At 39.1% G+C, this 26,356-nt stretch overlaps 1 protein-coding gene across 2 annotated transcripts in view; it reads right to left on the bottom strand.

Annotated features, from left to right (window-relative positions):
- cdh8 (cadherin 8) overlaps positions 1–26,356 on the bottom strand; it is a 117,871-nt gene that overhangs the window by 17,726 nt on the left and 73,789 nt on the right. For both annotated transcript variants that reach the window (XM_079338899.1, XM_079338900.1), the window contains exons 4-7: positions 25,846–25,965; positions 16,984–17,151; positions 16,543–16,730; positions 4,552–4,799 (exon numbers count right to left, since the gene is read on the bottom strand). In XM_079338899.1, the coding sequence (XP_079195025.1) occupies positions 4,552–4,799; positions 16,543–16,730; positions 16,984–17,151; positions 25,846–25,965 (724 nt within the window). The remainder of the gene's footprint in view (positions 1–4,551; positions 4,800–16,542; positions 16,731–16,983; positions 17,152–25,845; positions 25,966–26,356) is intronic.

Here is a 26,356-nt window from a genome sequence, read left to right as displayed (position 1 = left end):
TCTGTCTATCTGGACAAAGGTTTGTCCTCCCCATATTTTTTGTCTACCTTTAGCTAAAAGCCCAAAATAAAAAATAAAAAACTACTTAAATAGGTTTGCACATGATAGTAAATGAAGGTGTCTGCTGCTCTTAACAAGTAAAGGCACACACCTGTGTGCCAATTTATTACATTTTGTATGTCTATTTTATAGATTACTTGCCTTCTGCCTCCAGCTATTCATATAGTAAATTACTCTAAAATAATATGATGGTTTTAGGCTGATGTATTGTAGTCCATTTGCGTTACCTGTGTTTGGATAGGTTTTGACAGGTGTGTATCTGGCTGAACACCTTGTTGTATGCTGTAACAGTGACAGTGGGGCGCCCACATCGCTGGCACCTTTCTTTTGGGGGTTGCAAGCTTAATATTTGGGAAACAGTGCTTTGAACAAGACATCCTTCTTGATCTTTGGAGTCAGAGGACCCCGCTCCAACCGGGATGGAGGCCGAGCTGAGGGGCCACGTTTTAGTACAATTAATCAAGACAAGCTTAGGCCACATTGTAATACTGTGTGTCCCTGTTTGTAATATAGCTAAATGTCAAGTGTTTCACATGATGACACAATCAGATGACAGGATGCTAAAAATAGAAAGAGGCAATAAAGAAGAAGAGTTTAACCTCAGCTCAGATGCATCTGTCGTGTTTTGGCCTCTTCATGAACATTGCAGACAAAGATGGGGTTGTAATTTTTCCAGAGCACGTCAGGTAAAATAAGGCCACTCAAGCAGCTCATATCATAAAATGAAATGAAATACACTGAAAATCATATTGTGAGTAAACCAGTATGTTCAATCCAACATGGTATACCCTTCTGACAATCGAAAGAGATTTTAGTAGTTATATTGGTTACCAAGTCTTTCTCCTCTTGGACATGCACCAGTCAGGTCTATTAAAACCAATAAATATATTTTAAACTCTAGAAGACCTCCTGCTATATATTAATGCATATAAAGGTTGCACATGAAGCAAAATACACTTCACCATGTTTTTGTCACACTCATTTGCATCCCGAGTCTACAAACCAGTTACGAGAAAAGTCTATCCCCCCCACTTCAATGTTCTCATGCTCAAACAGGCTGTTTGGACACTGTCCCTCTATGACATCACAAAGGGCAGTAACCCCTCTCCCCGATGGGTGACACCCCGACAGCTAAGTCTTTGTTCTGCCATTTCAGTCTGCCTTCTCAACGATTGGGCATGGTGCAAGAAAGCTCGAGCCACCTGAGCCCTTCGAACAGCTCACTTGCGTTTAAAGCTACATGTAACCTTTCATTAGAATACTTTGTACTTTGAAGTTCAGTCTTGAGAACCAGGACCAAAGACCGATCAATTCCTTTTAATGAATGATGAACTAGCTGATTTATTACTATTCGAAACTAATGTAAGACTCATCCCTTTCTGCATCACAAAGTACTTTCAAAGAGGCATTATTTGGCTTATTGTTCAGTCGGGCTTTTGTCTGTGTTTTTCATTATTTAGAACATGCTTCTGATCTTGTAAAGGGCATTATTCCAGCTACTGCCTTCTGTCATCCAGTTTTTTTCTGGAAGGATTAAAATCCTTCACGCTGTAATCATGTTATCAGCCTAAAGCTCAGAGTTACCGCCTAATACAGACCCTGGCTGGAAGTAAAATCAAATGGTCTGTGGCGAGGGCTGTACATCATATTAAGCCCTCTATGACAATAGTTTGTTTCATCTCATCTACAACAAAGAAAACACTGGACATCTGTGATAGATCATGCTCATCCTGAAGGTTTACAGAGAGGAGGGTGCAGATGTATGCTTGGACTTCAAAGAAAATCACATGTTGAGGTGCAGGGATGCGGTGTGACAAACTGTGCTGCCTGGCTCTAACATGTCTGCTTTTGTGTGTTCAATGTTAGCACAGTAAACTGCCTTCTCATCCAGATGATCAGTGGTTTCAGGAATTGGCAGACGATTGATGCAGCTTGCTATTAGCCATTTTCTTCTCTTTCATCTTTCTCTCTGAGAATCAAATTGAGAGTTTTAGAGGAATTATTAATAATACAAAATTTAACATCTCTTGAGAATATGTTCAAAAGACCCCATTCTGATCTCACTGCAGTGATTTTTTTTGTTTGTTTACCCAACATTCACACAAAGCCTTCCAGCAACTAACCATTCTGAAAATCCCAACTTCTGCACAAAGTCGAGTGTCTTTGAAAGACCTCAGAAACAATAAAACAAGAAAGAATGAAGGAAGTGACAGCAGAAATACAAATGACCTGGTGTATTATGATAGCAGCCTATGACTCACATTGTGTCCTAATCAAAACTTTACACGAGGAGACAGGATGTTGATATCCGAACAGCTTTACAGAAGTCAGTGTGTGAAGCAATCCTGCCAGCAGGGTGCTGTGATTTGCATGAACACTCATTCATTATTTAGACTTTTTTTTTTCTCTCAATAACAGTGCTCTGAAAGAATGACAGGAACAGTATGCGACAGAATGGCTATAAATACTGCTCATGTCTCAAAGGGAGAAGCTATTTAAAGATGATTCAATCGAAATTATTGGAATTATACATTTTCAACTATTCGGATGTTCAGAGTACCCATCATAAGATTCCATACATTACTGCATATAATGTCCAACAAACAATGTAAGATATGAAACAATGAAATCTGTTATGTTGGTTCAAGTGATGCAATGGCCTCAGAGTGGAAGACAAATATCTAATGAACTAAAAACTGACCAATCAATGACTTCTGAACACAACACATGTTGAACCTATAAGGACACAAGAGACAATCTCACGGTCAAAAATAACGGAAAAATTCTAACACATTTCAATAACAGAGTTGCCTTCGCACCAACACATTGGTTGGTTTTTCGATCGGAAAGCCTGCATCATTTTCCTAAAAAGAACGGGAAAAAGAAGCAATGCAATGTCGTCAATGTGAACTCACAGCCATTCATTTAAAAAATGTTTAACTATTTCAAGAAAAAAATCAATGTTGCATTGAAATATGTCGATATTTAAGGAACATCAATGAGAGTTGCATGCCATTTATCTCACCAAACTATCACATAGCAAAATTCAAAACCGCTCAAATAAATCGCCTTGGGAGTGACAATCCAAAACATACTAACTTTGTTTCTCTATCGTATTCCTGGTGTAGCAGAAAAAAAACACAGACTTGATTCACTGCACAGAATAAGAGGCGAGAGATGTCATTATACATGAAATAGTTGTCTTTTTTATTCTTACCAGCGGAGGGACATCATGCAACCTCAGGGCTCAATTCCTTCTGGCAATCTCATCACTAAACATGAGGATGCCACCAGAAAAGAAATAAAAAAAAGAAAATGAACTGGCCCTGCTCTATAGCCTCATCCAATCTACGAGAGCCAGCTCGCTCTCTGCCCGCCATGCAATTACACACAACCTGTTGAGTGTTGTCCCGGGAATGCGGTCAGCAAGTCACTGGAGAATTAATGAAATGCCAAGATGGAGGGAGAGAAATTGCCTGTATAACCTATCCTCAAGGTGCCCTTGTGGTATTTTCAAGAATAAGTCAGACAAGAGGAGAATATAGCAGCTCCGGTCACCCAGTGAAAGACAAAGTTGTGCTGCCTTCAACTCATAATCTACTTTATTTTTGATATAAATCTTTGAAAATGAGAGCAATCACTTGATCGCTTCCCCTCTCTGCCAATGCCGTGACCATAGTCTAGAAAGGTCACAGGCATGAAAAGATTTAATTGCATGCCTCAGTGTAAACCCTTTTATTAAAACAACTCATTACAGCCAGATAATATTCGTTTCATAAACTTTTCCCTCCAACACTTCTTCAATTAACACAAAAGAGCTTTTCTGTTTCATGTTTAGTAACCATTTTGCTCTGTGTAATCAAAAGCAAAAGGATAAATAGTAAAAAACATTCATTATTTCAGCCATTAACTATTTACAGCAAAGGTAAAAGATGTAACATATCTCTAAACAAATAATTACAACGTTTAGCTGAGAGGTTGGAGCTGGAGAGAATGGGTTGGCAAAGTAATCAAAGCTAATCAGTCTGCTGTTAGCTTGTAGAAGAATTACTTAACCATTGCCTTTCCCACAGCATAAGAGACTATCTATGGTGACTCAGAAGAGACACACAAAAGAAAAAACAGGTATATGAATTGTGGAAACTTGATTGATACTTGATACTTGATTCTGAGTGAAGTAGTACAGTAGGCCTATACTTCCAGAGCTAACACACACCAAAAGACGACAACAAACACTGCTTTGACTTTCTGTTTGTAAATGGTGCATCTCGTGAAATTGTCATGATCTTTAAAAAACTGTCCACAAGAAAATTACAACAACAAAAATGACAAGATAAAAAGGTTGTCATGAGTCACTGCATTGGCTTAGTCGACACCAAGCGGACAGCTAGCATCAGCTATTTACGCGCTTTTCGAGCCAACCTCAAGTGGCCACATAAGGAACTGCAGTCATTAATTTCTCAGACCCAGAGTTTTGCCTTTTGCTCTTACCTGACAAGGCTTGTTGAAGAATCCGGGTCCCTGGCAGTGACAGTCCCTATGACCGTGTTGATGGCCGCGTTCTCATTCACCTCTAGTTGGTACACTGGTTTGGAGAATACAGGAGGTTCATCTGAGTCTTCAACAACAATCTTCACTGTAGCTGTGTCCTTGAAGGGACCCCCGCTGCTGGGCTCAGAGCGGAGGTTGGTGGCTTCCACTTTCAGGGTGAAGGCTCTCTTGCTCTCGTAGTCTAAAGGCTGTGAGGAGGGAAAGGAGAGAAGTGATCAAGGACGGTTGCATTGTAGAACAGAAGAACTGTATTACAACCAAATCATAATTGTAAATGTCTGCCGATTAGTGACGTATTTCCAGAAAATAGGATAGAGCCAAGGTAAAAGGCAGGACTTAACATTGGGATATATTTGAAAGGATTGTTAGCTTTGACTAAAATTTGTAAACCCTGACCACGATAAGTCAACAGACATTTGAAAAAATGTACAGGAAGAAAAAATGTTTACTTTCATGTAAATACTCAAAAATGCTTTTTTGAAATATAGTTGTCAGATAATGGCAGATTAATGAACATTTACCACAGTAATGGTTTATTTCATGGAGACTTTAAAAAAAACACATGTCAGATGAAAAGTGCCTAACATGGGGGCCCTGGTAGCCTATAGTGGTTAGTGCGTCCACTTCCATGTATGAAGATTATAGTTCTCCAAGTGAGCTGCCCAGGTTCAAAATCGACTTGTTGCTTCTTCCCACGTGTAATGCCCCGCTCTCTCCATGATTTCTGTTTCTGTCCTCTATCTCTAGCCATTGTTCTGTCTCTAAAAGACAGACCTACAAAGCCCCAAAATAAACCCTTAACAAAGTCAAGCATTGGTGCCTCTAACAGCTTCTAGGACAAATGACGCAGACGTTAATGTATGCTGCTGAAGCCTCCATATGACTACTCAGATTCAACGAAAGCTGAGGGGGAGAATGCATGCTCTATGTAAGCTCATTTATTTCTGCTAAAAGTTCTGATGTAATCATTTAAACTCAGCTGTACTCACATATAATCAGACACACATGGGCCTTTATTCTAAATCAACTTAATTTGTGAGTGACTGTGATAAGGTCTACAGGATCCATCTTTTTCAGCAGGCAGAACTAATTCAATTCATTTCGATTCAAATCATTACAGGTGTAATTTTCAGTTAATGCACAACCTGAAATGTATTTTTCGATCCTTATCAACATGAAATAACACCAATCTTTTTGCTAATGCTGGAAGTGCCAGCAGATTATAGAGTACTCGTACTGCTGTCGCCACCAAATCACAAAAATTAAACTCGAACAGGTGCTTATTCAATTTTCCAAAGAGAAGTAAAAACATTTAGCAGTGAACATGTCATTGTGTCACTGATATATCTGTTTAATTGCCTTTTTAAATTGCTATACAGTATTTCTTTTACAGATGGCTCATCATTAATATTTAAAAGGAAGAGGGGAGTCACATTTTTACTCACTCTGCATCTCAGAGGACATCCCAGACTGTCACAATTTCATTCTGAATCACCTCTGGTCGCTCTCATACTACTAGAATAATGGGATCAAGTCACTTCCACGCTCCATAACCAGGATTTATAGGGAAATCAAAACTGGGCCTTGCCGCTCGAGGGGATAGGAGCTGGCTCGGGGAGGGAGGAGGACTAAGACGAGGGATATGAACAAAACGAGAAATGTATTCGGTTGGAGGGAGTCAGAAGATGTGTCCCTCAGGTCAGACAGGGCTGGTGCTGAGAGAAGGGCAGGTGGGTGGAGGAGGGTCCTGCTGGGAGAGAGTAGCGGCAGTGTGGGGACACTGGGATAGAAAAGGGGGGCAACCAGGAGCTTTCACTTCCCCCACACTACTACACTCCTGGCATCAGGGCACAAGTAGACAGACTGAAGCCCCTGAAGCCTGTCCCAACCCCACTCTTCTACGGTCGGAGAAGCCATTTAAAACACTTTCATTATTAACCTCCCCTTCTTCTCCTCCTCACCACTCCTGACACCCCCACACCCCCTCTGCTTCTTTCTTTTCTTCTCCTCTCTCTCTGATCCTGCCGTCTGTGCCGAGAAAGTGCATGGTGTGGACGGACGTGGAGCCAATGGATTACTCTTTAATTCAGAGGGTAGTGGAGTGTAAGAGCTGTGAGAGATTGTGGCTGGATAGTCCAAATGATTATATGGAAATGGAGAGGGGCCTTACTTTTAAAGTGAATTAGAACTGGAGAATCATTAACTGGCACAAACACAGATTTAACTAGCTGGTGTCCCGCAGAGATGACGGCATGGGCACTTTACTGTAAAGTTATAGATCTTTTAAAAAGCATAATCAACAAATATTTAGAATTAAATTGTGTTAAATCATATTTTCAAGAAACTGTGCCTCCAGTATGCCCACTGCCAACAACACAAAATGATATGAACAAACACTCCATTCCACGTACAGACCTAGTGCCATAGTCTCCAAGGCAATCAGTTTATTTCAACAGCATTTCTTCTTCAATGGCAAAAACAGCAACTACACAGTAAATGTCACTGTAACTAGCATTACAGTGATGAAGCTATGACTCCAGATGTTCTATCAAAACATCACAAAGCTAAAGCTGTTCACCTCCGTGTTGTATGAATTGGGTTTAGATGTGCTTTTTGTAAGATCCGAAACACGATGCGTGCCAGACTTCCTCCACATGTTGATCTTCACACAACATGTTTACATCTTGATAGCACATGCATGTTTCCTAATCCAGATGACATATCAACATACAGATTACATTTTGAGGGAAGGTGTAAAAGTGTCCCAATGACTTGACGATCATAAAAAAAATAATGTGAAATGTTGCTTTAAGAGGTGTAGTCTGTCTTTGGAGAGCTTTATTTGACCTTTTCGTAAGAATTAAGCTATCTACTGTAGTTAAATTCATCCAGGGGGAAATTGGCTCAGCTTGCTTCACTCCCTTATCAAAATATTTCCTTATGATTCCCACCTGACAGCCTGCAGAAATTACTCATTAGATTTGCGGGGGGGGGGGGGGGGGGGGGGTTCTTACTGCTGCCTGCATGTAAAATTACAAACACACTAAATACTTGGATGGTTTGGGGTGTAAAAGTAGCTTTTACTTAATAATATCCTGCCAAAGATATCAGAATACATGTAATATTTTGAAGCATTCAAATGATTAATTCAATAAACGCACAGCGCTTTGACTGAGTGATCCAAGAAGAGTGTCTTTGATTTGTATTAGTATGCATGGTGCTACTATTGTGCAGCTCCAGTTGATTATTAAGAAATTCATGAGTGCAAAAAGAAAACAGCAGAGCTACATAGCAGACATTTCAGCGTCAAGGTTGCATAGCTGGTTTACACTCTTACACAGCTTGACAGAATTAACTTCAAGTCAAAATGGGGGACAGCAGACTTCACAAAAAAAAATAAAAAATCTGTCATCTTCTTTTACCCCACAACTCTGCTGGGTCACTTTTCTGTCCCTCTCAATCATTAGCATCAAATCATTATGTACACACGAGCCGTTTACAGACTTCAAAGTTCAGCGTTGGCTGTAGGGGTGAAAGCTCAGCATCCCACTAACATCCCTCGACAGGCCTAGAGGCCCACGGATAAAAAAGAAGAGAAAAAAAAGAAAAGCTCAAAAAGCCAAACGGCAATGAATCTCTCCCCTAGGTTTGTGCCTCTCATGCCATCAATCTGTTTTAACCTTGCCGCAAAGGATCTTTAAAAATCTGAAATTCACGTCAGATGGTGGATTATAGACCTGTGCAGCTGTTTGACATCGACAGGGGGTATTGGTGAAAGAGTCACACTTTTCTTATGTTGGCCCAATTGGAGGACAACTCTCATAAAGAAACCGAACAAAAACGCATTTTGTTGTTTCTAATCATTGCCTTTAAGAACAAAAGGGAGGATTTTCTTTTTATTTGGTAAATGAATAGAAGACCAAATTAAATGCTAAAAATATTCTGTTGAAGCAACATTTCATATTTCTATCTTTCACTTTGATGCTATTGAACAACATTTAAACTGCTACAGCATTTACCTGCACAGCCTTAAAAATGTATTAGCTTGGGTAAAGTTGTCGATCCTCTCTGCTTTCATATGCAGAGTTTTTTTTTTCTTTTTAAACAGCAGAGTTATGCTTTCAGCTGGGTCTTCTAGCCACTCTGACATCTTGCTACCATATATTAGTCTTGTTTGGTCTCTTTTATTTTGGCTACTTCTTCTTTCACATGGTTACAAGCATTACTGCCACCTGGAACGGGTGTTGATACTGTCATGTGTGATTCCTATTTTTTCTCCGTTACCTGCACAGCTAAGATGGAAATACTTGACACATCCAATGTTTTCATCATATATCAAACCAGTTATTTTAATGTTTATGATGGGGAAAATCCAGTATATTTGTTTCTTGCATATTACCTGCAAATGAGAAATCAAATTAAAAAATGAATTCAAATACCTTTGGAAAATGTGTGATTTTTCTTTTAGGATTTTGAGCTTCAATGATACTGTTGACAATGTGGGCTGAGCAAACGTATATGATATAATTCTATTGGAATGTCATAGACAAATGTACAGGTCTGAACATGGCTAACTGTGTTGTAAGATCAAAAGTGATGCTAGGTACAGAGGATTCACAGAGCTGCTGAGCAGAGCCATGTGTTGTGTGTGTAGAGGAGTTCACTAGAACAGGAGAGCAAAATCAAAAAGACTGCGTCTTTTGACTCATCGAAACTTTAGACTCTACTATCTAGAGAGATGCCACAACACTGTGCAAATGCATTGCATCTTTCCCAACACATTACCATTTATCTTGCTTTAGGGATGTCGGCAGATTCATGGCCTTAGAGAGGAGAGGAGAGGAGCGGAGAGAAGCTGAGAGCGAGACTCTCCGCAGGATATGGGAGGGGCGGAGGTTCCCAAAAAGACCAACACATGTGACATTTGCTTTGTCAACAGTTGGAGATTTTATGACTTTGTGTCGAGTTTGTTCTCAAGCACTGATGTTTTCTTTTGTGGCAGTGAATCGTGGTCCCTGCAGAACGGTGCTAGCTCTTACACATTCCACCTCCCACTCACTTCATTGTTCACACTGACAAAGTCACACCACATGTCCTTGGGGTAATGTCATTTTACATCACAAGACAACGACATTCCACATTTGAGTGATTTATAGCTTATCTCCACAGACGCTGAACCAACCATGACTGGAGACTTTAGAGCACCCATCCATCAGTCATGTGTTTAATTCTATCTATGCAAACATCCCTCACCAAGCAGAGCATTTAAAGACTTAAAAGTATAGAATACATACATACATAAACAGCATGTGCTCTGCTCGCTTTGATACCATGTCTTCTGATCTCGCGTTGATTTGGTGGGATGTCCTTGAGCCACAGGGCTATGTCGAAACATGGTCACAGTGTTATTGAAATGCAATGCTAATTTTAAGTGAACACTTCCACGTTGAGGAAATATGGGATTGAGTGCTTTTAATGGCTACAGGCAAGCAATGATATGCAGGCCCGGACGTCTGGCTTTTACCCTTCAGGAAGTTTCCAGACTGCAAGGAATCAAAAATCACTGAGATCTTAATTTCAGCAGCAGAGCACGTGTCTCAGCCTCTGCTTTGCCTCCAAATTAACTGATGAATAAAATGCTCTTGATTTAAACACTTGCTCCTGCAACATTTCCTTGTACTTTGCAGTGTTACGCAGATGTGGTTGCCTCAAGGTTAGAGATTCAAGTTTTGTGACAGGACTGCAGTGAGCTTGCTCTCCCTTGAGCAAGGCAATTAACCAGCAACTGCTCAGCTCAAGTAGCTTTGGGGCCCGTGGTTGAAAAACTGACGCTTTCACATGAGGATGTGTTAACATTCACAAAGAACAACAAGCGACTGCATGTTTAGTCCATCTGCTCTTATGCTGATGGGGATGTGGGTGTCAGCTAAACTGAATCCAACCAAAGAATGATGGCTGAAGCAATACACAATATGTAACAATTTGCCTTGAGGTAGTGCTAAATGGCAAGACAGTGATGTGAAAATAAGATTATCATGTCTGGGGAAAAAAAGGATTTCAGACTTGTTTGTTTCCAGATAGTAGTAGTTTTCTTTTCAGGCAAATGGGAAGGGAAAAAAGGGAAATATATATTTTTATATATTTTGCTACATTAAAAAAAAGTCCCTCATGGATGAAAGTCCAAGTATTTAACGTTTCACTCGTAATAATTCTATTCTATAATTCTTACAAGGGGAGGCACACAGTTTGACTTTGCACAGCAGAGGCCTTGCAATCAGGTCTTGCATTGGCTCACAATTACTGTAAGAGGGAAAGAAAGGCCTTTGTTATGATATTTGCACGTGTTCGTAAAGAAAAATATCGCCAAAAAGAAGTTTGTTTTAGTTTCATACTGGTGCTCAATGGTGACATCTACTGGATCAAAGAGTCACACATGCTTTCTTTAAGCTTCATGCAGCTTGTGGCAGCATGACACGGGAGGTTTCTCCAGGGAGATCAAGAGTTTAACCCAGAGATCTTTGAGAAAACCTGAGGTCATGTGCCGATCAATAAATATTGAAGTTTGTGTAACTGCTATATCAATAAACAATTATTACTATTTATGTGTATTATGATGACTTCAAACCCACAGTAAACTGTCAAAATCCACATCTGGCCTCAGTTAGCCAACACTCCCCTCTCATATATGATTGATAGCAATCCTATACACCAGATCTGAGGACAATTATAATGATTAGTTTTCATTGAAACTGTCAGAGAGCTTATGATTTAACCATATGTTGATCACAGAGGCAGTGCTTAGTGCCTGTGTTGTATTCTGATGATATTGGTTTTCATTTCCTCCCCCATGATGTCTGTTAATGAAGTGATTAAAAGATTATAAAGACCTCTCAGCATAATGCAGGCCAGTTAAACACCATTTAAACTTCAAGTGGCCAGTGAGTGTATGGAAAATGATTTTCTAAAAAAGCAATCATTTGGAGAATGCGTACAGAGGTCAGAACTCAAGATTTAAGATTTAAATTCTGGATTAAGAAGGCTTGTGGCTAGTGTTTCAACATTTCGGGGGAACACATATTAAGTATACTATTATTATTATTATCATTATTATTGTTATTATTATGGTTTTTATGAGGTGGAACAGATCATACAGTTTATCCATGATCCAAACACACTGAACCCAGTAGATTTGAACGTTATGTGATATGCAGATTGATGAATATGTATCATCATGATGTAAATACATTTTCTGCCAATAATTGCATGTGCAGTCTTAGTGAGAGTCGTCAGCACTGAAGTGTTGAGGGTAGACCCCACAGAGATCAAATTTAAAGACAGTCTGACACATTGTTTACACTAAAACAGGCTGGTAAAGTGTTGATATTTCATTCATGGTTTCTCTGGTTGTATCCATTTTTTTGTTTGTTCAACTGCAGACTGCTGTCACTGCTGCGCCACGGACAGACTAAAGAGACTCCCTTTGCACCCCTGGCCGTAGCATTGTACAATAATGTTTAAGTTATGTCACAGGGAAAGCATACAGGGACTCTTGGACTAAAAGCCTTTTGGACCCTAATGTTCATCTGGACATGTAATATATCAGCAAAAGTGCACCTTAAAGTATGCATAGACTCATTTAAGAATGGCATGCCTTTCAGACACTGCTGCACCTTGCAATATGCATGGTGTCATGCAGCTGCAGGTCTCCCCTAATTGAAATAGGTTTCATTCTTAATGTGTTTTAAATTGTACATCTATTCTTATTCCTGCATGGGTTATGTACATTATCTTGGAATAGGTGTTGTTGTTTTTAATTGTATGGGTTTCATTTTGATGTAGTAAGTATGAAGGGGTTTCTTTAAATCATCGTTTAGGTTAATATATATGTACACATGGGAGGATGGACAGCGGGTGATAGGCGTAACAAATGTATCATGTCATGTGTGTCTTGTAAGCTGCAAATGATTGCTTTGAATTTCCCTTGGGATCAATAAGTATTTATCTATCTCTATCTCTTCTTCTCTCACTCCCACCATGTCTGCATTTATCATGCAGGTACATGCTTGTGGTGGCATTTGACAGCAACCACTTCACGGTTGTAACATTATCCCACAATCTGCTGTAATCTATCGCTGTAAACTTATCCACACAGACTAACACAGCACTTTGTTTGGTTCAAATGTAGAATATATAGCCTCTCAAAAGTACTTCTCATTTGCTGATTAACTCACACAACACACACTGCAGGAGCAGCTATTGCAAAGATCCACTCAATAAACAGAATGCTGACAGTATGTGAGGTGTTTAACGTTGTTACTGTCAACATGTTTATAGTGTAGAAGAATTTTTAAATCCATTTTTTTTTCGCTGATGTAAAAACTGATCCAATCGGTGGCTCTAACCTAATCTACACTGTGTGTTTGTGATCTCTTGCACCCCTTACGATGTATAAGTCAATAATAATTCCTGAATAATTATATTATTTCACCTTTTTTATCTTGAAAAAGTTTAATAATTATTTTAACAGCTTCAAAGTGCAGAGGTGTATCTGTGTTTTCTTGGTACAGTTTTGGTGGCAATTACGTATTAAGACACACCTGTTTACAGCTGCCTTTAACAAAACTACTTTAATAAAGATTTTAATCGTTCACTTTGCACTGTAACTCCTAATTAGGGCCCGAAGCACTGACCAGTGCGAAGGACCCTATTGTAATTAGGGTGGTTGCCTGAAAGGCAAACCACACTACTACTATTGTAAATATTCTTATTAGGGTGGTTGCCTGAAAGGCAAACACACTACTACTATTGTAAATATTAGGGTGGTTGCCTGAAAGGCAAACACACTACTACTATTGTAAATATTTCTTATTATTATTATTATATCCTCAAATTTACGCGCGCTACTCCTCCCACAGCGTTTGCGCCACACACACAAAAAAGGTATCAAAACGACCGGCTCGGTCATGACATGGGTGCTATTACTTTGTGGAAACTTCGGTCACACGATGTGGACACAAATCGAGTTTAAACGACAAAAATTTGCCCCATTGAAAATGAATGGCAAAAATTCAAATCCTAGAGTGTAACGGCCAAAAACTTAAGTTTTGGAGACATATTTGTAAATCGCCATCCTGAAGTCATTGTTGCTCACATATATAAACAAAATACATCAAAATAAAGCTCTGAGTGTCCTCTCACTCATAAAGTAAAAAGTAAAAACATAAAATGTTTCAGTCTCTCAGGGGAGGAATTTGTTTGACAGTCACGCACCACATACACACACATTGGGCTCTCACTCTAGCTGATGTCCAGAATTTCATAGTTTTCACTCATGTTTTAAAATTGCCACTGTGGTCCCAATCTGAATGTTAAATACACATAAAATATATCAAAACGTGCGCCTATTTGTTCTGTCGCTCACAGTCCAAACGGATCTGTGATACCATGTTTAGTTTTCAAGATATTTGAGGTTTTGCGAGCAGTGGTAAGCCCATTCAAAGACTTTGGTTGACATTCAGCTTTGATCTGCCAAACTGCCAGAACATTCTATCAATCAGTGAGCAGCAGGTATTCAGAGAGTGATGACATCATCATTTGAGTGGGACCATAGCAGTGGGACAGAGTTCTGTCTTAGCTGTTAGCTGACTACAGTTAAACAGTTTTACTGCAGTATAACTCAGAAACACATACACAGACGGCAACCACCCTCACAATTTCTGCTGGAATTGTCTAGTTCTTATTATTATTATTATATCCTCAAATTTACGCGCGCTACTCCTCCCACAGCGTTTGCGCCACACACACAAAAAAGGTATCAAAACGACCGGCTCGGTCATGACATGGGTGCTATTACTTTGTGGAAACTTCGGTCACACGATGTGGACACAAATCGAGTTTAAACGACAAAAATTTGCCCCATTGAAAATGAATGGCAAAAATTCAAATCCTAGAGTGTAACGGCCAAAAACTTAAGTTTTGGAGACATATTTGTAAATCGCCATCCTGAAGTCATTGTTGCTCACATATATAAACAAAATACATCAAAATAAAGCTCTGAGTGTCCTCTCACTCATAAAGTAAAAAGTAAAAACATAAAATGTTTCAGTCTCTCAGGGGAGGAATTTGTTTGACAGTCACGCACCACATACACACACATTGGGCTCTCACTCTAGCTGATGTCCAGAATTTCATAGTTTTCACTCATGTTTTAAAATTGCCACTGTGGTCCCAATCTGAATGTTAAATACACATAAAATATATCAAAACGTGCGCCTATTTGTTCTGTCGCTCACAGTCCAAACGGATCTGTGATACCATGTTTAGTTTTCAAGATATTTGAGGTTTTGCGAGCAGTGGTAAGCCCATTCAAAGACTTTGGTTGACATTCAGCTTTGATCTGCCAAACTGCCAGAACATTCTATCAATCAGTGAGCAGCAGGTATTCAGAGAGTGATGACATCATCATTTGAGTGGGACCATAGCAGTGGGACAGAGTTCTGTCTTAGCTGTTAGCTGACTACAGTTAAACAGTTTTACTGCAGTATAACTCAGAAACACATACACAGACGGCAACCACCCTCACAATTTCTGCTGGAATTGTCTAGTTATTATTATTATATCCTCAAATTTACGCGCGCTACTCCTCCCACAGCGTTTGTGCCACACACACAAAAAAGGTATCAAAACGACCGGCTCGGTCATGACATGGGTGCTATTACTTTGTGGAAACTTCGGCCACACGATTTGGACACAAATCGAGTTTAAACGACAAAAATTTGCCCCATTGAAAATGAATGGCAAAAATTCAAATCCTAGAGTGTAACTGCCAAAAACTTCAGTTTTGGAGACATATTTGTAAATCGCCATCCTGAAGTCATTATTGCTCACATATATAAACAAAATACATCAAAATAAAGCTCTGAGTCTCCTCTCACTCATAAAGCAAAAAGTAAAAACATAAAATGTTTCAGTCTCCCAGGGAAGGCGTTTGTTTGACAGTCACGCACCACATACACACACATTGGGCTCTCACTCTACCTAACCTCCAGAATTTCACAATTTTCACTCATGTTTTAAAATTGCCACTGTGGTCCCAGTCTGAATGTTACATACAAATAAAATATATCAAAACGTGCGCCTATTTGTGCTGTCGCTCACAGTCCAAACGGATCAGTGATACCATGTTTTGTTTTTAAGATATTTGAGGCTTTGCGAGCAGTGGTAAGCCCATTCAAAGACTTTGGTTGACATTCAGCTTTGATCTGCCAAACTGCCAGAACATTCTATCAATCAGTGAGCAGCAGGTGTTCAGAGTTAGAGTGATGACATCATCATTTGAGTGGGACCATAGCAGTGGGACAGAGTTCTGTCTTAGCTGTTAGCTGACTACAGTTAAACAGTTTTACTGCAGTATAACTCAGAAACACAGACGGCAACCACCCTCACAATTTCTGCAGGAATTGTCTAGTTATTTTTATATTCTTCAATTAATTTTATTTGAATTATTTTTACTTGAACATATTTTGAGTTTTAATAATTTCAGTGATTTCTAAATTTTCTATTTTAATGTTTCTTTTCTTTCCTCTCTCATGATGCTTTTGATGTCTTGTGTGAAGCACTTTGAATTGCCTTGTTGTTGAAATGTGCTAGATAAATAAACTTGCCTTGCTTTCCAGTTTTTGACACAATTACTGGGACAAACTCGATATTGTAGCTGGAACATGGTCCTGTTGAGTTTTGACCATCAGTCTGTGACGTACTGTACATGTGTAAACCAATTTGCAATCTATGAGCACAACATGGGGATAGATTCACACATGCATTTCAATTTTGTCTTACTTGGACCTTGCTGGGCTTCGTATACACAAAGTCAGGCACAGAAAGAGTAGTTAACTGAAACCATTTCCAGTGTGGGTCTAGAGTTAGCCTTACCTTTTTCAGTCGAAGAATTCCTTCTTGTGTCTGTGTGTCAGTAACAATCTCAAACATGCCCCCTTCATCTCCCTCCACAATGTTGTATGTTGACTTGGAATTCTCGCCGATGTCCCTATCGTTTGCTTTCACCTTGCCGCCCATTTTCCCTATCGGCAGATCTTCAGGGATGACAAACTCGTACAAACCTGAGTGGGGAACAGACACAGATCTTTGGTTTCAAGAAATGTTAATCACATTCAACAGCATATCACAGCAGTGCATCATAATTAGAAATTACAGCAGTTAGAGGAATTAGCTTCTGAGGAGCCTTTTGATGAAATTTGCAAAATTATATTTATTTTCCTCATTAAGACCAATCACAGAAATATACTTCACACAGCATGATTTGTTTTTCATCTTAATATGATTTGGGATGTTTAAGGTTATGAAGAAACTCACTCTTAGAGAATTTTGGTGGATTGTCGTTGATGTCCGTTAGCGTAACCGTGACAGTCGTTGTTCCGGATAAGCCGCCCATGTGTCCCCCCATGTCCTTCGCCTGAATGACCACCAGGTACTCCTCCCTTATCTCCCGGTCCATCCCGTGGAGGGCAACTTTTATGGTCGCTGGAGGTGGAAACAGGTCATAACCCATTAATGCAATTATAAACATGAGTGATATCCCTGCACATCACTTTAATGATCCTCGTGTGAGTATGCATGAGGAAGGCATACTGTAACCTTCAAGCTTATACCCACTCCCCAGCTTGCAACGCATGAAATGATGTCATAGGACTTTAGAAAATAAGGATTCCAAAGCAAGCCAAGGTATAGATTTCCCTGCAGGTTACGTCTCTGAGAGAGAAGAGTCTGTGTGAGCATGGCGAGGTGGCCATGCATGAGCCAGCCCCAGCTCTGAGAATCAGCTGTGTTTGTTTTCCAATGTGTTGCTCCGCCGTCTGCAGTCATTTGTATTCTGATTGAGTGTGAATTATGCTGTCTGTCTTGTATAATCTTGAATATTGTATGCAGAATGGACCTTATTGACTCTGCCACGGCGCTGAATATAAAAAGGGCTCAGCACAGGCATATACGGATAATCCACTCAGGAAACAGAGCCCTGCAGGATCATCAAATGAATATAAAACCCCTCATAAAAGCCAGGCTTTGGCATGACACCCTGCCTTGGTCCTGAGCTGCCTCAGACAATGAGAATATGCTTGGCTATGATGAAAAATGTGGGAGGGGTTAGGATGTTGTCTGTGCCTGCATTTTCTTTCCTTCAGATAGATTTTCCTTCGAGATGCAGCTCAATATCAGGGTCAGTTTTTCTTTTGGAGGTCACAGGCAGCATCGATGATCTAAGCAACTGGGGGCGTGAAGGAGGGAAAAAAAATGAGTATTTTAAGCAAAAAAAGCGACCTCACATCGTCAGCGAGACTGTAGTTGAGGAAGGAGCTGTAGCCCCATACTTTAAATCATTTAATGAATAAGTATATTCTGTTCTGCTATTTAGGTTTGAGAAATTATGTTGTCCAACGTTTTCAACACAACAAAATGATACGTAACAGATGGTCATAGATAGAGCAGCACTCAACCAGCCAAGACTTTTCTTTTGTTACTTATTATTTCTTGAACTTGTTTTCTAAACTATTACACCCAACTAGCTAAATGACTCCAATAAGAAGAGAGTTTAAAATAGATCAAATAAGGATGTGTGTTTAATATGGCCCATGAATTAAGAACATTTCATCAGTTTTTCATCACTGACATGAACATGTATATGATCCTACATTGTGGTGCTTTTAAAGTGTGGGGTAAATAAGAATCCAAAGAGGTCTTGCACTTAATGTCTGTTCTCATAGGAACAAACTGTTTTGATATCCCATTACAGAAATCTTAATATTAGGGATTGGTAACAACCATTGCTCAGTGCACAACATTAGACCAATGTTTTTTTTTTTTTTTAAGTCCTAAAGGTTTCTGACTACCAAAATCCATCAAAGTCACATGCTTCAAGCAATCACTGTCTGTAGGGAATATCTTTAAAGATCCTGTGAGGCTCTTGTGGTCTGTGTCGACTTTTGCGCCCCCTGTGGACAAAGCAGTATGATGGATGGTTGGATGGATGGATGGATGGATGGATGGATGGATAGATGGATAGATGGATAGATGGATAGATGGATAGATGGATAGATGGATAGATGGATAGATGGATAGATAGATAGATAGATAGATAGATAGATAGATAGATAGATAGATAGATAGATAGATAGGTTCTCTGTTTTCTGACAGTCAGTGCGCACTATCTATCTGCTGGCAGTCAAACTTATGAATTAAATGTGAATCTTTGCCGTGGAAACTGTGGACAGTCTGTTCGTGCGGAGTGCTGTTACTCACTTTGCCTGTCACCCATGCTCCCGCAATGATCAATGTTGTCGCTGATGGTCTTGTTTGCATTTGTTGTTCATAAAAAGGCATTAGCATTAATTAATCAGTCACTTTTATGTTGACAGGAAACTCCTCACTTGGAGCTTTAAACACAGTGATAAAACAAACCTAGGTGTTAGCTTTAAGAGGGCTGGGATTTCACAAACACAAATCCAATGTGAGGATTTTTTTGTCAAAGAAGATATTCAGTTTCAAGATGTCCAATTTAAAAAAAAACAGATTATGTTTGAATGTTAGAGTCATAAAAACAAAGTCGGGCCATTGACATTCCATTATGAGTTTGGTAATATTTAAGTGATACTCCCAACCAGTGACCCAGTTTGCCTGGAAACACTGAATAAATGAATGTTATAAATGTGTCAGATACTTGCGAAGTCAAGTTAAGTCAAATCAGGATTGGCGACTACAATATTTATTTTACTTTACTTATTGGGTCTACTGTGACTATAGTAATAATGTGAACCACCACTTATCATAAAACTTCAAATGTAAGCCCATGCCAATTGAATCCCCAATCCCTTTTTGTAGCCTGGTGTATATACAGGTTTGACAAAAAAAGGCAAGTCTCCTTAGAGACATTTAGTGTTGATAAGGAAAGAAAAGCAGCAAGAAAAGCAACGTAGTGACATCACAATGGGCAGTATCCCTTCCCCCAGGTGGCTGACACTCGGGTGCAAGAAAGCTTACAACTAAAACGACATGGTCTGCAGGTCACTTGCACTTAAACCTACCGAATTTCGCCCTGGGATTAATAAAGTATTTATGATTCTGATACAGACACAGAAGTGTGGATTTAGTGTTTTAAGAAATACATTTCACAGACATATTTTGTTTAGCTCTGAGATTTATTTAAACATGTCCTTTTTTCACCTTTAATTTTTTTTTTTAAAGTTCTTTTGCCCTTGCCATCTTTGCTGTGCAGAAGCTTGGTTTGAAAACAATTAAAGCCTGTCTTGTATTGACGCCTTTCCCAAATGGGTCATTTAATAGATTGTAGTAAATAAAAGCCTGGGCTCTTTTTTGAAATTTTATGGTAATTATAATGTCAATTTCATCAAAGATTAAGCATTGAAAAATAGGGCAGTCTTAGAAAAAAACATACTCAAGTACTCCAAGGTTAAGTAAGCAAGTAGTTTTCATTATAGGACAATTCTTAAGGCATACAGCACAGAGCATTATCTCATTTTGTCCTTGGACATTATGAAAGGTGATCTGAAGGACACATTTAGTGAACATGAACGTATCATCAAAAGAAGATACCAGATTCCATTTATTCCCTTTTATTCTCTGATGGAAGAAATCCTGAAGCACACGTGGAGTTTTTTTGTTTTTTTTAGACTGTTGTATCGGTGGTCCAAGCAGTGAAATCACCTAATGACTTTAATTTTAGTGTGAGCATCAACCAGGTGAGCTAACCTCTCCTGGAGTCACACAAACAAATGAGTCCATAAATATAGGAGCAACTCAAACACATTGCTCATACTTCGTCTTTCACGCACGCACACAAACACGCTTCAGTCAACCAGCGAAGAGCAACACTCATCTTTGTTGATCATCGTTAATTATTCAAATTAATTCCTAATCACTGAAAAGGGAGGATAGACAAACACTCATTTCCATAGATATTTGCCTCAACTTTTTTTTTTTCACCAACCATTAACCAAGTGATGAATTGGGGCAGGATGTTTATTTATTTATTGAATGCCTTTCATTTCCAATCGCGGCGTCGTAAGTGTCAAACACATTCTAATGGTTGTTTTCCCCTCACCTTTTATTTTTCATTAACATTCATTAAAACATCTGGCTCACTTGAATGAGCCATCTGCATGTGCTCTGCAGCCACACTAAGCATGAATGCTAATCCTTAAATTGTCCGTTCAATGCGTTTTCTAAAGCCACGTTTGGGGCTACACATGCCTCCTGATGGCGACGCCTATAGTAGCGAGGACAAGCTGCAGTTCTATTTGTTAAACTTGGTCCTAATTATGCACATTAATTTGGAGGCTCCCTTTCCGGAAGCTTGTTTATTGTGTTGCTGTTTTCCCAAATTGTGAGCAGTCGATTTCCATCTCATTTCTTATTAATGTAATTTCACCATTATTTAATCATATTGCTTACAGACACGTGTTAAAAAAGTCAGCTGGAAAAGCAATTAAAGATTCAATCTGGAATCTGTTTGGAGATAACTTTATGCATGATGATGCTGCTGACGAGTTTGCCTTGTGAAGGGAACAAGTCATTATTATGGTTGTTATCATCTTGAATTCATAAGGCAGCGATGCTACACAGCAACACATGAGTACTGGTCCATTTAGCATTTAGCACGACACAAGGGAAAACACAAGACTTCAGGATTGCCAAGCTCTGCTCTTATAATTTGTATAACTTTGAGGATTTAATCATGTATTTCCATGAGCTCATGGTTAAGTCAAACAGTGTATCACTGTTAATGCTTTGAACTGGCAAAACCAGGACAACCATTGATGCATCTCATTGAAACAGACGTGCTTTTGTCCTTGTCCACCTTCATGTGCAGCCCACACTCCCTTTTCTATCAGTCTTTTATTTAATTATATTACTTCTGTTCGTGGTAATTCTCTCAGAGTTTCATATAAAACAGAAAACAGCTGTTCCAACTGCTTCTCTAAAGGAACAGACTCAGTTTTCAGCTATTAGTATCACAAGGTTATCATACATTACGTTTCAATTTGAATGTATTTATTTAATGGGGACAATGCAAGTTACCCTAGTTTCAATGCAGAGCGTGAAACGGATGAGCTGCACAGAGAGTTTGAAGCTATTGCTAATTTTGAACTCTTGTATCTAGTTGGGCCATTAGAGAAAAAAAAAATTATAAAAGTGTACAACATTCATTAACGTAACACTGTATGAGGATACATTAAAATACATTATGACAAACAATATGACAAAACAAAATGCCTTCAGTCAATTTAAATTATAGAAGTAAGATGCAATTTAAATGTGGGTACAGCTTTGGTTTGCTTTCAGCCAGCATTTCACCTTTTTGGAAATGATTTTAAGTCTGACATTGATTTTATTTCTGGTGGTAATGTGTTCCAGAGTTGATTTATTTGACTGTTGCCTGGATGTCTTCGGGATCATACTTTAATCTATTTCATTATTTTGTGTACTGTGTGAAGGTCTCATCTCTGTTCTAACATGTCACACAGGTGTTTGCCACACCTACTTTTAACTAGAACTACAAGTTTATTAGAACACTTTTGTTGCAATTCTGCTACAAAAACATTTCGGATTTAAAACCTTTTTATTTTGAAGTGTGTCTAGACACAAAAAAAGTCACAAAACACAAAATAGGTCTGAGTAGTGTTACGTTTAATGCCTCAATAAGCATAATGACTGTAAAATATGTTAACTGGAGTTTCTGCGTCACTGTTGCCAAGCAACAATCTATTCTTATGGTTATTTAATTCAAGAGCAAAGCTTTAACCTGGCTTAAACTTTGAGCTGAAACTAAACAACAAAATACCCAGTGCCATGATGAAGCATGACTGTTACTTACTGAATTAATACATAATGCTTTTAAAAACTAGTTAGATTTTTTTCGAGTTAAGAAGTGTAGTTCAGCGTTTTACTTTAGTTCAGCGTTTTAGGCCATCTTCTTGTCTTCCAAGCCTGTAAAGTTCGTACATTTTGGAAAAAAGAAGTCTCTCTTTAGCTGTCCTTTCAAATAAAGACAAAAAAACTCTAGAAGAACTCTAAAGGTCTAAAAAAAAAGAAATATTAATAATCTAAGGGAACAAATCAAATAATCTAATCTAATGCGCTCCATATCCCTGTCTGTGATTGCAGGTTTGATATTTTGGCCGTTTGGAGGCAAATTCACTGCATACTTATCCATAAAGGGTTGCAAATATGCATTAAATGTCATTTTCAAGATGTTGTTTCCTTAGATCTTAATAAAGGAATAACAAACTTTTATGAAAGAAAGATAGACTCTTTTTGATCTCTTATCTGCAGTGTTTCGGTTGTTGGTTGATAAATTCATTTTTAAATGGATGCAAGATTAAATATCACCAATCTTTACACTCATTTATTGCCGTGGGGCGCCTGTGGGTCAGTGGTAGAGTGGGTTATCTGTCAGCTGGAAGGTTGGGGATTTGAACCCTACCTCCAGTACACCCATCACAGTGTCCTTGGGCAAGACACTTAACCCCCGAAATGCTGCCACTACACCACTGGAGTGTGAATGTGGATGAATAGGATCAGTTAAGGCTGATGCCTAATTAAGACAGGAGCCTCTGCCATCAGTGTGTGTGTGTGAACTGTAGTGTAAAAAAGGAAAGCTTTGAGTGGTTTAGAAGACAGAGAAAAAGTCCTGTCCAAGTCAATTTACTAAATAGCATTAAGAGTGACTGTTATGGCTAGTAGCTAAGGAATTCAAGTAGTTTAAGTGCCAATACATGGAATCTTACAAAAATCATACCTGTCTTTCATCAAGCTTCACATAAATCATCGTTTAAGTTGCAGCGCCCCCAGTGCTACACATTTGTGACCCCAGTGTAGTGTTTATGTTGTGAAACAGAAGTGTGCAGCTGTGGAGGGAGGGGATAGAGAAACGGAGCGAGCCTGGGAGTCAGAGTTAACAGCAGCCTCACGCAGCGATAATCTACAAGCATTTTTCAAAAACAGATGGGCTGAGTTACCTGCAGTCCTGCTGTTGTTACACAACTTTTTGAAGCGATAACCAACATTGTCAGCTCCCTTTTAGCATGCATTTGTTAATGTGGTCCCTTTTGGGCTTGCTGAAAAGAGGTGAGGTTACATAATGATGTAGACATTTACAAAGTGGTGAAAAACACACTCATCGTCCACATGGTTGTTTGATAAGTGTTTTTTTTTCCCCCACTAGAAATACTTGTGTTCCCCTCAAGCAAATGTATGCATGTTTAGGCTAATGATCGTAAGGTAACCTCATACGGGCCAGCAGGTGGAGAAGCTGTTGAAGCTCTCGCCTGGAAGCTGTACTACGTGAGGCACCTGCTGTCACTGCACACCTCCATTTAAAAGACACCCTCGCTCTCACTGTTACTTTTTTGGGGACTTTTAATGCATTTATTGTAGAGACAGGACAGTGGGGGAGTTTAAAATCAGGGAAAGAGAGAGTGGGCAATGTCTTGTGGGAAAGGAGCCACAGGTGAGATTTGAAACTGGGCTGCTTCCACGACGACAACCACTGGTGCACGCCCTGACTAACCAGCCACTGGCTCTACGCTGCTTCCCCTTTTTAAATGTTTCATTAAATCCACAGTGTTTGCAGCACAAAAGTCCATAAACAAATCAACATTAAACTGTAAATGTAGCTGTGCTGTACAAGAACTAATCCACAATATATAATAGATACTTCAAGACGTATAACCTTCCATCATAAACACCAGCTCAGAGGAGCGACTGTCGGCATTCAGCAGAGCGTTCATGCATATTCATGTAATCAGGATATGGATGTCTTGTTGATGTTTCATCTCATGTTTGGATTTCACAGTCTGACATGTCGCTAGTCTAGACATCCGTGTCGAAAAACACAACACACATCGAAATATTCAAACAGTTTTTTGTTTTTTTTTCTGTTTTTCTGTCATTTAAGGCAGACCATAGATTTACAATGGATGACTGAGTCTGTGCTGCTATCCAAAGGCCTTTGGTTCCATTCAATTCATTTGGGATATTGTAGAGATGTATAGAAATTTTAAATACATAATTTTGGTAATCGATTAGACCATTTGAATAAAACAGTCAATTTGCAATACATATAATACAGTATATATTTTTCTGCCAACCTTTTTATTTAAAGCAACATTATATGACTCTTCCACCTTGAAATAGTTGTTTCAAAGTCGATCTAATATACAAGAACTTTCAAAACGGAGAATGGCGTTGATTCCATTTCCACAGAGCTCCCCAGAAGAGGACGGTGACAGATGAAGCTAAGAAGAGAACAAGGGAGGGCTACCTAGCAAGAAGCCCGACTAGAGGATATATTAGACCTTGTCAGTCGACATGGTTCTGTGGCTTCTTACGTCTTACTGTGCTACCGTGTCAAAAATTGCTCGTGTGAGACAATAGCAGAGGCTTTCATCCGCTAACAAATAATGCTACCAGAACAAAATAACTTGACACACTGTTTTTATCCATGTTTTTTACACAAGAATTTGTGCTACTACTTCACGAAAGAATGTGTACACTTTTGACACCTTCTGACATACTAACCTGCTTAACCTGGGGTGACTTTTTAATCTGATTTATCTACATATAAGGAGGTAATGAACGAGGACGGATGTTTGAATACTGAAAGGTTCTGGTCTGATGTACCTAATCCTGTCTTTAAGAAAAAGACTGCACTGAAGTAATCCTTACATCTAATCACTGACTTGCTGTAAAGCCTATTTCTCTCCATTTCGTCCCATAATGGGCGTGGCGTTCATTCATTACATTTTGGAATATATTAAGCTCTCCATTGGTTATAGTCAGACAAAGTATCTGCACGCTATATTAATAGCTCCCATTAAATTTAATGAAGCAACGCTTCGACCTCTCAGCGATCTTCGTCGGGCTTTGTCAGGCAAACAATGAGTAAGAGCATAAAGAGCTTTTCCTGTCATCAGAGGTGTCCTTCCTTTGTGTTTTTAAATCCTAGGGATCACTTTATTTCTGTATGTAGCATTCTTTTTTAAGCATAATACTTTGGATGGTTGCTATATAGTGAATATTCATTCAATGTGTTTCTAAAGCTCAAAATGACCTTCAGTGTGAAAAAAAAACAACATCCCCTCACATTGTCTGTGAAATGAAGCTTTCAATTCAGAACACCACTAAACACATAACAGCACTTACCTGAGTTGGAGTCTATGGAGAAATATGGTTGTCCCTCCAGTATGCTGTATACAAGTTTAGCACTGTTCCCATATACTGGATCATCAGCATCTGTAGCCGTTACCCGGGTAACAGGGGTACCTGCGGGGCAGACAGGCAAAGTTATGAAGTGTAACTCCATAGGCAATCATCTCTACATCGCTGTGAACTGAGATTCTGAAGTGCAGAGCCAATCAGGTTGAGACGATCCAGCTCACTGTGGGGTTGATTTGTCTCATGTGTCATCTGTGTCAGACATGCTTGAAACTTGTAAAGCATACAAATAGTTTTACTCTGAGGGATCAGCAGCATTCAGGACAGGAGCGGATTTAACCGGCACATTTTTACTTTAGTTATAAGGAACAGAGAGAAAATATTTGGAATGTGGGGCAGCTGAACCTGGACATTATGATCTTTTCAATAAATAGAAGAGAACATGGAACCTCCCTTTTATTCAATACTCAGTTTACCAACAACATGGGGCAACCTTTAA

Source organism: Symphodus melops (assembly GCF_947650265.1).
Source record: "Symphodus melops genome assembly, chromosome: 3".
In the NCBI taxonomy this organism is placed as follows: Eukaryota; Metazoa; Chordata; class Actinopteri; order Labriformes; family Labridae; genus Symphodus; species Symphodus melops.
The sequence above is the reverse complement of the archived record's forward strand: the minus strand, read 5'-3'. Positions and strand labels throughout refer to the sequence as shown.